At 36.6% G+C, this 12,921-nt stretch overlaps 1 protein-coding gene across 1 annotated transcript in view; it reads right to left on the bottom strand.

Moving 5' to 3' along the window:
- Window positions 1-3,400: 3,400 nt before the first annotated feature.
- LOC127418753 (zinc finger protein 37-like) overlaps window positions 3,401-12,921 on the bottom strand; it is a 96,721-nt gene continuing 87,200 nt past the window's right edge. The window contains exons 8-9 of the mRNA XM_051659531.1: window positions 11,036-11,164; window positions 3,401-6,673 (exon numbers count right to left, since the gene is read on the bottom strand). Coding sequence (XP_051515491.1) covers window positions 5,832-6,673; window positions 11,036-11,164 — 971 coding nt within the window. The 3' untranslated portion in view covers window positions 3,401-5,831. The remainder of the gene's footprint in view (window positions 6,674-11,035; window positions 11,165-12,921) is intronic.

Genomic DNA, 12,921 nt, shown 5'->3' with positions numbered 1-12,921 from the left:
TAAGAGCATGAGAAACATTTCAGGCAAGTGACCCCAAACTTTTGAACGGTAGTGTATATATATATATATATATATATATATATATATTACACTGATCAGCCACAACATTAAAACCACCTGCCTAATATTGTGTAGGTCCCCCTCGTGCCGCCAAATCAGCGCCAACCCGCATCTCAGAATAGCATTCAGAGATAATCTTCTTCTCACCACAGTTGTACAGAGTGGTTATCTGAGTTACCGTAGACTTTGTCAGTTTGAACCAATCTGTCTCTCATCAACAAGGCATTTCCATCCACAGAAGTGGCGCACACCTGATGTTTTTTGTTTTTGACTCCATTCTGAGTAAATTCTAGAGACTGTTGTGTGTGTAAATCCCAGGAGATCAGCAGTTACAGAAATACTCAAACCAGCCCATCTGGCACCAACAATCATCCATGCGATTTTCTAATCAGCCAATCGTGTGGCAGCAGCACAGTGCATAAAATCATGCAGATACTGGTCAGGAGCTTCGGTTAATGTTCACATCAACCATCAGAATGGGGAAAAAATGTGATCTCACCATGGCATGATTGTTGGTGCCAGACAAGCTGGTTGAGTATTTCTGTAACTGCTGATCTCCTGGGATTTTTTTAATGGTGCACTCAGTATTTTTTTCCTCAGTATAAAAGTTTTTTTATGTAGTAATGATTTGTAAATTATGAGAGAAATTTGATTTTTTGGGTGAACTAACCCTTTAAAAAGTTACATAAAATGTATTTTGTATCATCATTTTAAATTGGTCCTATCGGCCATTGTAGCCAGGTACATTTCAAAATATTTAATGAAGAAAAAAAATCTAGTTAAATATAATTAATGCATGTTTTTCATGTTTTTCCACAATACAGTGATAAAAAAAAAGCAGTATTTACCTACATATGTATATTTTTACAGAACACTTTTTTCTTTTCTTTTTTAATGAACAGGGTGTGCAAAACCTACTTCTTCACTAATTAACATTTTGGAATTTAGAAGTTGTTTATTATTATTATTTTAACACAATTATTTACTGTTGTCAATTTTGTCATTATAATATGATACAGTATTATATGTAACATTTGTAACAGTAAACATACAAGGTACGATGGCCCCTCAGCACACTAGAGCAGAAGTAAAAAACATAGCCATTTATCAAGTGCTGAAACTTTGTTTGGTGCAGTACAATTTGGAATAATGTTAAACACTGCAACAGTCACCTCTTTGCAAGCTGAACTTGCAAATGTTAAATCTTTGTGACACCTGTGCTAAAAACAATCTAGACAGTGCAATGAATGAAACAGTGCGCAGGTGTCTCGACTTGTTTTTGAGACCTGCAGTTCTTTTTAACTTGACACAGTGTCTAAAAATGTGCCGGTCCTGTGAGACATTGAAGAAACAGCTAGACGTGGTGCAGCAGGCATGGGCGTTCGTCCATTGCATGCTTACCTACTTGGAAAACTGACCCAATCTGGTGGACCTCTAACGTGAACTGCTCTGAGAGCGCTGACAACAGCGTATTCGTGCATGTATACAGAACAACATGTCACCCCTCAATCGGTTTTGCAGAGCTTCCTACCAGGGCTACTGACTTTACATAGAATGACTCTTGAGATATGGGACAAAACAGAACAGCTACAGAAATGAAGAAATTAGATCATGCACCTTTCCTATCTCTCAGTAAGTGTTGTTGCCACCAGATACAAAAACCATGTACTGTCATGACAAGTATCAACATATAGTATTCAACTTTAAGAATGAATTAAGAATTGTCTCACACTCTCTCCATTTGATGGTGGTTGACAAAATAAAATATTTTCTACATGGACCAACTTAAAATGAGGTATATTATCTAAATATAACCGAAACAATTTCTATACAATTTGTATGACAGTGTCATATACCATCGTTTGAAAGCTTACAGTCTCAACTTTAACTCGCTTAAGATAGATTTTTTTTTAAAGGGGTCATGAAATACTTTTTTTTTTATAATTGTATTATCTTCCCTAAGTTTCACTGATAATGTCAGTAAAGTTTTCTGCACCAAAACTGCCATAGTTTAGCAATAAATGATCATTTTCCACCCTGTTTCTGGGCCTCTGACTCAAACCTCAATTTTAAACTTTAAACTTCAATGTAATTTCCACTGTTCTGATTGGCTAACATCGTGCAGCCCCTCAAATACAGCCATATTTGAAACTGAATCAGAAGAGAATGAACAAGCTCCACAACAAAATAAAACTTAATTTCAGGGTTAACACATTGCATCCGAATATTTATTTATTTATTCCCCTTTTTCTCCCAATTTGGAATGCTCAATTCTCAATGTGCTTTTTTAAGTCCTCATGGTCCCGTAGTGATTCACCTCAATCACTTGCATTTTAAGGACTTACTGAGCTGAGATATTTTTCTGTTTTTCTTCAAATGTATTCTGATGAAGAAAGAAAGTCATACACACCTGGGATATCATGAGGGTGAGTAAATATTGAGAGAATTATCATTTTTGGGTGAACTATCCCTTTAAGGAAACTAGTCTCAGAACAGATTTAAAAGCTCCTTAGTCCATTCTACCTCCGTATACAGCCTCTGAAGGCAGCATTTTCCAGTTTTCGATGTAGCTGTGAATAATATGCGTGTTAATATGAGTTGGTGTGCTGAGATCATTTACTAACTCTCGTGTTAAATCCAGTTTTACAGTGTTTTATACTGACTTACTACAGTACAAATTCATTGTACTGATATGTTAAATTAATGAAAATATATTGTAAAGATGTGATTGATATCCTCTGATCTTTCTCAGTGGATGTGATGTGACTCTGGATCCTGATACAGCTCATACTGAACTCCTGTCTGATGATGGAAAACAAGTGAGACGAAGACATCAGACAAATCCTCCCAGATAAACCAGAGAGATTTGACAGATGTGTAAATGTCCTGGGAAAGGATGTGGGGGATTTTTTGAAGTAATCATATTCACCAGCTTGATTTTATATTTTAATATGAAAATGTGTGAACAATATATTATGCTTACGCTCATAAATGGGAAAGTGTGCATTTCTTTCAACTGACTCTGCCTCAAGAATGAGATGTATGTGTGGGTCATTGCCAGGACAGTGTGTGCGCGTCAGAAGAAGCACAAGCTGTGCATTCACCTTTCTTTGGTATTGATAACTCCAAGGTCGCATGCAGCGCAAACATGCTCGGGAGGGGCAGGTAGAGGGGGGAAGAGACAGAAACACACTCTGTCATTCAGGTATGTGATCAGCCAAGCACAAAAAAGCAGGAAAATGTACAGAGGAAAGTGGGAGACATTATTAACATTAGTAAACGTGAACTAACACTAAAAACTACTTCTACAGCATTTATTAATGTTAGTTAATATTAATTTCAATGTATATACACTGCTGGCCAAAAGTTTGGAATAATATACAGATTTTGCTGTTTCGGAAGGAAATTGGTACTTTAATTCACCAAAGTGGCATTCAACTGATCACAAAGTATAGTCAGGACATTACTGATATAAAAAAAACAGCACCATCACTATTTGAAAAAAGCCATTTTTGATCAAGTCTAGACATCAGCCATCACTCCAACACCTTATCCTTGAGTAATCATGCTAAATTGATCATTTGGTACTAGAAAATCACTTTCCATTATATCAAACACTGCTGAAAGCTATTTGGTTCATTAAATGAAGCTTAACATTGTCTTTGTTTTTGAGTTGCCACAGTATGCAATAGTCTGGCATGTCTTAAGGTTAATATTAGGTCAAAAATGGCAAAAAAAAGAAACAGCCTTCTCTAGAAACTCGTCAGTCAATCACTGTTTTGAGGAATGAAGACTATACAATGCTTGAAATTGCCAAAAAACTGGAGATTTCATACAAAGGTGTACACTACAGTCTTCAAAGACAAAGGACAACTGGCTCTAACAAGGACAGAAAGAGATGTGGAAGACCAGATGTACAACTAAACAAGAGGATAAGTACATCAGAGTCTCTAGTTTGAGAAATAGACACCTCACATTTCCTCAGCTGACAGCTTCATTGAATTCTACCCGCTCAACACCAGTTTCATGTACAACAGTAAAGAGAAGACTCAGGGGTGCAGGCCTTATGGGAAGAATTGCAAAGAAAAAGCCACTTTTGAAACAGAAAAACAAAAAGAAAAGGTTAGTGTGGGCAAAGAAACACAGACATTGGACAACAGATCATTGGAAAAGAGTGTAATGAGTGCTGACCCCTTTTCATTGTGTGGCTAGTATTATTTCTGGATTGTGAATTCACAGAGTTTTTACAGAGTGGTCTCACAAAACTCATGTACATTTTTAATACATCCACAACCCAAGTTTATTTCCCGATCTAAACTGGGAAAAAACGTGTCTATACTGAACATTTTCTAATGTCTGGACTGTATCTGCAGGGTTTTACCTGTCGGTAATTGCAGCTTAACCATCATGATTTTTAACCTGTCAGCAGCAGTGGTAACGGTCCAAAGCCGTTTTATATCCAACCATTTTATTTGTCTTGAATTAAAATAAACCTGTCTGTCTTGAATTCCTGAGAGCGAAAATCAGCAGCCTCCGTCTCATGCATTCTCAACAAAGTGTGTGAGTGACACAGAAGCAGTAGTGAAGTTAAGTGAGAGAAGTTGTTCTGAGGGAAGTATGAATGACACCTGTTTGGGTGAAAAAATGCTTATTGAGAACGCACCAGACAGGACATTTTTCATGCAGTTTTTTTTTTTTTTTTTTTTTTTTTACATATTTACACAATTCACGTGGGTCACATTTTTAGGTCAGAAAAAAATGAATTAATCCAGAAGAATCACATCCCTGACTGTTTTGTTGAATTTCTTGATTTCTGAGTTGTCTAGAAGTCTAGGTGTTATTGGAAAGCAGAGAATCCCAGCTTTTCAATGATGTGTAACATTTCATCTTCTATAGATGGGAACCTATTTTGCTGAAAACTTGTTTCTCAAACTTTTTATACCGGACTTCATATTTTGTTCTAAATTGTTTTTGACACTTCATTGGATTATTCACCCAAGCAAGCTAACAAACAATTTCTTTAACTCATTTTAAAGCTAACAACCCAAGGTAAGATTTGATATAAATTTTGAGGCTATTTTGGGCTTTCAGAACAGTGGTCAGCACAGAAAAGAGATGTTTGCATTTTATGCCTTACCAAAATAAAATTTCACTTTGTGATATTTTTGAAAATAATTCAAACTGTGGTATTATGACAACAAAATAAACTGTTACAGTCACCTTACTGAGAATGAGAGCTTTCATTTGATGTACTGTATATAACATCAAAGTGGCTGGTAAAATTGGGCATTCACTCTCCACTGTAGCTGGTGGGCAAAAAAGTTAATCTCATACCCTGATGAGAGGCCTCTAGGGACCACCAAGATAGTGTATAACATAACAGCATACAGTACATATTGAACGTGTTGAAATATGAATGTATAGCTAAATGAGTGCAGGAATGTGGATACATGAATAAGATTTCATCACTGATTATGTGAAAATTCCTTAAGTAAACAAAAAGAACATCTTTCTTCATTCACCAGAAGTTAATTGACAAAATTCATAAAAAAACTATTCATGGAATTCTAAAAACATCCTTACTTTACAGCATTTTTATTTACAGCACCGTATATACACATACACACACACATTCTCAATTAGTACAAAGAGCTTCCTTGAATGTCCTTTGTTATTCTCTTAAATGATGCTACTCTATTGGGAGAAATTCCACCTTTGAGTTCCATCATCTGAATTTCCAACTGTTTATTTGATCTTGTTGGACCTGAAGATTATTTTTGCTCACTGTGACTACTTGGGCAATACTTTTTTACATGTGTCCGTAGATTACTAGCTCCACTGAAAGTTCTCCCACATGAAGAGCACTGGTAAGGTTTCTCTCCAGTATGGATTCTTTCGTGTGTTTTCAGTTCTCCTGACTGAGTGAAACTCTTTCCACAGTGTGAGCACTTGTAAGGTTTTTCTCCAGTATGAATTCTCTCGTGTGTTTTCAGGTTTTGTAGCCAAGTGAAACTCTTTCCACAGAGTGAGCACTTGTAAGGTTTTTCTCCAGTATGAATTCTCTCGTGTGTTTTCAGGTTTTGTGGCCAAGTGAAACTCTTTTCACAGTGTGAGCACTTGTAAGGTTTCTGTCCAGTATGAATTCTTTGGTGCTGTTTCAAGCTTGTGGCTGTAGTAAAGATCTTCCCACATTCAAAGCACAAATGAGACCGCACACCGGTATGAATTTTCTGGTGCTGTTTAAAATAGTACAGGTGTGAATAACTCTTTCCACAAAAAGAACACTTGTAAATCTTATATGTGTGTGTTTTCAGATGTTTTTTCAGATACAGAAAGCTTTTCCCACACAGGTGGCACGTGTAATTTCTGTCTCCAGCGTGAACTCTCATGTGCATGATAAACCTGCTTTTATGTATGAAACTCTTTCCACACTGAGTGCAGGTGTTAGGATTTTTGGCTGATCTTCTTTGATGATTTTTTGGTGAGAAATTATTTTTAGTCTTTAAGACACTCAAAGATTTTACTCCAGTTCTGGAATCATGATGTTTCTGATCCTGAAGTTTCTCCTCCACTTTATTCAGCTCTCGACGTTCCTTTCTCCCTTTCATCAGCTCTACAATGAACACAGTAAATTGACAAATCAATTCAAGAGGGACAAATCTGCAAAGAAATCAAATTTAACCATTTTTTTTTGTCAGAACACAACAAATGTCCAGCACTGATTTGTGATTTTTGCTCTGCAAACAGTATTTATTTATACTGTCAATTATGGCTGATAACTGTATGTCATGATTATAGTCATCAGGGCTTGACATTAACACCTGCCAAATGTTTTCAGGGTTTTTACTGCATTTAAAATTCTGTGAAAGTTGGACCATAGCCAAAGCAATTATAATTGTATTCATCTCACATTCAGCACTTTATAAGCACTAAATATTCCACTCATGTCAGAGGTTATTTAGCAGAGATGGGTCACTTATATTATAATAAATGGGTGAAACTAGAACGCTCAACCAGAAGCTCTGAACACCCAACGGTCAACGGATGTAGAAAGGAAGTCCTGCCTTACAGTTAAAAGAGCCAATCATCTTTTAAATACAGACATCACCTGTCAATCAACTCTAGAACATGCATGTGTATCAGCTGTACAAGCTGGGAAAATTGCATTTTTTAACATAATATGAGGTAAAGAATCACAATTTATGATTCCAGTATTGTCAGATTTTATTGTTGATTTGAAATATGTTCTTTGATTGTAATCTTGACCATCCGTTTTTGAGATATCGGTCTTTCTCCATTCAAGTAGACAGGAGCTGCACTGGCATGACTGGAAATAGTCTCCCGGGAGCGTTCCAAAGATGGCCGACAGTGGACTGACTTGCTAGAAAGACTTTGCTCATATCAGTCACGCATCTGCGAGGGACGAATGGAGTTCGTGGTTCACAAACTAGCACAGCACGCACACCAGCATGCTCTAGAGAAAGGACAGCCAGAGTTCTGGAATACTGCAGAGCGAAACACTCGATATTGCAGTGGAAACCACAAAACTTATGTGACCCATTAGAATACTAAAGAGAATGTTCAACTTTAAAGCACAACAGAAGTCAGTCATCTCAAATGGCTAGACAGACTTGCTATTATAAACAGCACTGATGAGGTAAAGAGACGACAAACATCAATTACAAACTGATAACTGGTATAGATTCATATTGAATCTATTAGGGTAAATTTATACAATAGACTAGAAACTTTATCCTTGTATGGAAACTGGTTTTACAGTGAAATCTTGACAGGTCACAATAACACTCAAAAGACAAATTTTTAATAAAATAAGTTAATAAAAGCGTTTACACTGTTAAGTATATTTAAAGAATAAATATTTACTTATTTTTATTCAGACTTCAATGGTAAAAGTTGTACTTAATTTTTTTTTAAATAAAATGTGTATATAAATGTATGATTATAGTGAACGAACATATATAGTAGTTAGATATTAGGATGTTTGATCAGTTTAATGAGTTGGAACTGTGCTTTTATTGGAAATGTTGGCTTTTTATGTTTTTTAATGTTGATTTTAATCATGACTTGAATTTCTCCTACAATCAGACAGCATTAGAACAGATCAGATTTTACACAGGAGCTTGGTCCATGCTCATGGAGATGGCAATGAAGAAGGCTTTGAAGTTTAATTTGTAATAAATACCACAGGTTAGACCATGCATGGCTCGTCGTTGAGTAGGTCAGTGTAACTATTCTATAAAACAAACTGTAAAATTTTGTGATGAAAAAACAGTGGCCTAAACACATTTAGAATATAATATAGCTGCAAGCAGTGATTACAGGGCCAGACAGACCAACATGTAAGGGTGTATGGTTGGATATCAATGATTATGATCTATTTAAAAAAATTATATTAGAAATCTTTAGAAAAATCTATATAAAAGTGGTACATAGGTAGAATTGCTAACATTACAATAAAACGAATTATAACTTTTCACCAATAGGTGGCGCATTCACCAAATTCATATGGTGTGGTCAAGATGTGGTAACAATGACACACAAAGTTTCATGTAAATAAGGCAAACCGTTGCCAAGATACAGCCTCAAATGCTTTTTGCCATGTTGACATTTTTTTCGTTGGGAGCAGTGCTGCTGCGCAGATCTTGATCAGCTCTGATTCTGATCTGGTAAATCACATGATTTTAAATGAGACCCTCCTATATTGTGCAAATTTGCTTTCCAGGGGGTCTTTGGTTTCATCTGGGGGGACCCCCCATAACTCACACTGTGCACTTAGGGCATGGTGGTGATAATGCATACAAAGATTTGTAATGATATGCCACTGCATTTGTAACATAATTATATACACAAAATGTCCAATGATTTTAGTCTAAATAATTCAGAAGTTATAAGCAAAAATAGCCATTTTGCATATCTCCTGACCCCTAGGTGGCACTGTGCCAAAACTGTGCAGGTAGCCTCCAGTCATGATAAACATAAGTGCAAATTTGAATAGTTGGTATCGCAAGAGAGTTACAGTAACTGACTCCAAATTTGGGTCATTTATAGATCAGATTGTTCTCTATCAGTGTGCAAACTTTCACAACTTTCATCCAAAGGGGTCTATGGACTGCCTTATGAGATGTCTGACACTCACCATAGTGCTTCAAAGCAGAAAATTGTCGGTTTAATTCTAATGAGTCTCAAAGGTTTTGTGTTGTGCGCACTAGGGTTGGGCAATAAAATGGTAACAATATTTATAGAGAAAAACTAAATCTCAATATAGATGATACAATTTTGAGTGTTTTGATATATATTGTATATTTAGCTATCCAGAGTTTGAAATTAGCAACCGCCAAAAGGCAGGTATTTCACTATGGCATGCGATCTGTAAAGATGTCTAGAAAGTGACATGGAATGCCTTTAAACACACAGACGCACACATGAAGAAACACACCTGATTATTTTGAAGAACAGGCCAAAGACAAGCCGTCAGTGCACGTGCCTGATTTGCTTTGTTTTCAGAGATTCGTTATGGCTCTTAATTAAAAAGTGTTTTTGGGACAAACAACAGAATGTCTTCAAATGAAGATTGAGAGTATGAATTAGCCAATCAGATTTGCACAGATTTGTACGAGAAAGCATTTTCCAATTTTGAGTGCTATGTGCATCAGATGGTTAGAGCAGACTGTGGGTGGTCCGTGGGAATGCCGTCTTAGGCTGAGTCTTACTTTGTTCTGGAAAAAGAAAGTGTCTAACCAGCAATTTTGATGAAGAAAAGGTGTTAAGTAACCAAGTAATTGAAGTATAGTTGGTTTTACCAGATCATTTTATGTACTGTCCCCTGGTCAACCAGCAATTTCCAAAAGTGGCCATTTAAGTTTCCTGCTCAAGTGTGTAGGCGTCCTTACTCTCAACACAAACTGAAAGGATCTCGTTGTTGAACTTCTACGCCACTACACTACTCAAATCACCGACAAGTGAAATCTAAAAAACTACTAGCCAGTAGCTACAGAGTTGTGCACCATACAGAATTGAAAAAGGAATGCCAATTCAATTCCTGAATTTGGACTGAATTTGAACTGAGGTAGCAAAAAGGATGTGCAATTTCAATTCAAATTTGAACTTAAGTAAGTACAATTAAAATGGAATAAAATTAAAATAAATTCACAACTTGATTATCAGGGGGGGTTTTTTGGTCTGTTTTTTTTATTTATTTATTTTTTTCTCTGCTTGGCAACTTTCAAAAACTCCAAAAAGTTGATTATTGCATTTATTTGAGTTCAAATTGGCCTACACAACATTTATGTGGTGCATTGTTTGGCCATTTGCATGGTTTTATTTACACTGTTATTGTTGATTTTGTTGTCACAGTAGGTAACTTGTTGTTTAACAATGTGAGGATGAGTTTGTTTCTCTAATAAAATTATAGATTTGTTAAATGTTAACATTGTCATGTTTAATGTTCCAAGTGTTGAGGTCTGTGCATGCCATTTTTAAATACTTGATGACTGTGTAGGTCAGGGACTAAAAACAAAATGTTTTTCATTTTGGATCATTTTGAGCAAAAACTGTATTTTCTCGTTACGGTTCAGAAGTTCTGCAGCCTCCTTTACAAAAGGTTACCAGTTAAAAAATTGGGATCAATGCATGTTTCATGCATCGAAAATATGAAACGATTTTATGGATAATAAAAATAAAAAGAAAAATGTTAAAAACAAAAACAAATTAAGACTTCAGCAGAATTAAGCAGAAATTCTAATCCAGTCACCTGCAGAAGTTTTTATTGGGGAATTATTAAAATAAAAAGATGTACCTTCTTTAAAGACAACTGAGAACTTCAAAAAATAAAAATAAAAACAGCTGAGAACTTTTAGTGTGACTTCTAAATGTCAAAAAACATTCTCTCAAGAGATCTTAACATGACAGTTGATTGACTTTAAAATGTAAAACGACATTAAAGGAAGAAACTTACCTGGAGGAAAAAAGTCATCATCATCACTCTGTTGTTCCTCTATTTTTATCTCCTCCTGCTTCACTTCAATCTTCACTGGTGTCTGCAGCATCTGCTGTTCTCCAGCTTTACAGACAGAAGTCAGAGACTCTGTGGAGGTTTGATCACCATGACTACTTTCACACACACTCTCCTGAGCATCAGTAGAACAGAGTAAAGCTGACAAGCAATGAAAGTAGCTACGTTTTTTGCTAGTTAGCTATAAGCTTGTTGCCATGGAGAGTAAAAGATGGACCAGCATTGCGTCTCACCAACTAGGTAACAACGTAGCGTGAAATCAACACTCAACAGACACAATCCACCACCGCACCGTTGTCAGCTGAGCTGCAAAAAGATGCTCGGATGTTTACCTTTCAATCTGCTATGTTGCTGACTGCACTGACAAACTATAGCTGGCTAACATCTCAAACAGATGTGATAAACATGAGTGGCATGGTTGTCAGGGCTAAGGTTAACGTTATATTAGTTATATTGAAAAGGGCAAATGATGGGGTCATTGTTTATTAACTTTCCAGTATGTATTTCACAAACTAGTAAGCAACTTACCGAGAAGACACCACTTACATTTACATTTATGCATTTGGCAGATGCTTTGATCCAAAGCGACTTACAGTGCCCTTATTACAGGGACAATCCCCCTGGAGCAACCTGGAGTTAAGTGCCTTGCTCAAGGACACAATGGAGCTGGCTGTGGGGACTGAACCAACAACCTTCTTCTTACCAGTTCAGTGCTTTAGTCCACTACGCCACCACCACTCCACCGTTTAACTCCGCCCTGTCTGCAGAGCCACCATCAGCTCAGCTCTGTAAACAGTGGAGTCGGAGCGTGTTCTGCTGGACAAACTACGTTATGACACTAATTCAAGCATTGTTTTTTGCATTATATGTTCTGAAAAAAAGTTTTCATATCTGCGCATATCGGTAAACATATACGCCGATACCGATATATCGTGAAAGGCTAATATCGGCCGCCCATCGATTGGGCACTACTGCTTTTGGAAAAGGTCATGAGACATCAGTGTATTGCTCCCTGCTAATTCAGAGTCTGGAGGACGGAGCTTCAAATTCTATCAAGAGATTATGGGAGAAAGATTTAAACTTGGTATTGGAAGAGGGAGTGTGGGCTAGGATTTAAAAAAACATCAAGTCTGCATCTAGAGATGCAAGGGTTCACCTTATGCAATTTAAGATTTTACATCATTGCTATTGGACACCCTCTAGATTGTATAGGCTTGGTCTTAAAGACACACCAACCTGTTGGCGATGCCAATCAGAGGATGGAGACATAACTCATGTCTTTTGGGGGTGTGTTAAGATCCAGGAGTTCTGGTTGAAGGTTCAGAGTCTTGTGTGTGATGTATTGGGCACTCGGGTTTCATTTTGCCCCAGATTCTGTATTTTGGGCGATGAGGCGGTCATCGATGTTGAGAATAGACACATAAAGAATTTGGGTCCTAACAAGCGTCATGATTGCCAGACAGATCCTTTTAAGTGGATGGAGGTCGGCTGGAGCACCCTCATTTCAGGAGTGGTGCTCAGAGATGGAGAGGGTGGCAGCCTTTGAAGAAGGGTCATTTAGAAGACTAAGGAAATTGAATTTGTTTATGGAGAAATGGGGTGGATATTTGACATTGCTGGATGTGTGATTATTAATATTTTTTATTTATTTATTGTGTCTATAATCATGTATGACCACTGGGATGTTGATGAGGGAGGGGGAGGGGTGATAGTGGGGGTTAATTGTTGATTTTATATATATATATATATATATATATATATATATTTTTTTTTTTTTATGTGTTCAATAAGTAAACCAATAAAAATTGTTAATCAGAAGAAAAAAAAGA

This window comes from Myxocyprinus asiaticus, chromosome 28, assembly GCF_019703515.2.
Source record: "Myxocyprinus asiaticus isolate MX2 ecotype Aquarium Trade chromosome 28, UBuf_Myxa_2, whole genome shotgun sequence".
NCBI classification, from domain to species: Eukaryota; Metazoa; Chordata; class Actinopteri; order Cypriniformes; family Catostomidae; genus Myxocyprinus; species Myxocyprinus asiaticus.
This window is presented reverse-complemented; position numbering and strand designations above follow the sequence as displayed.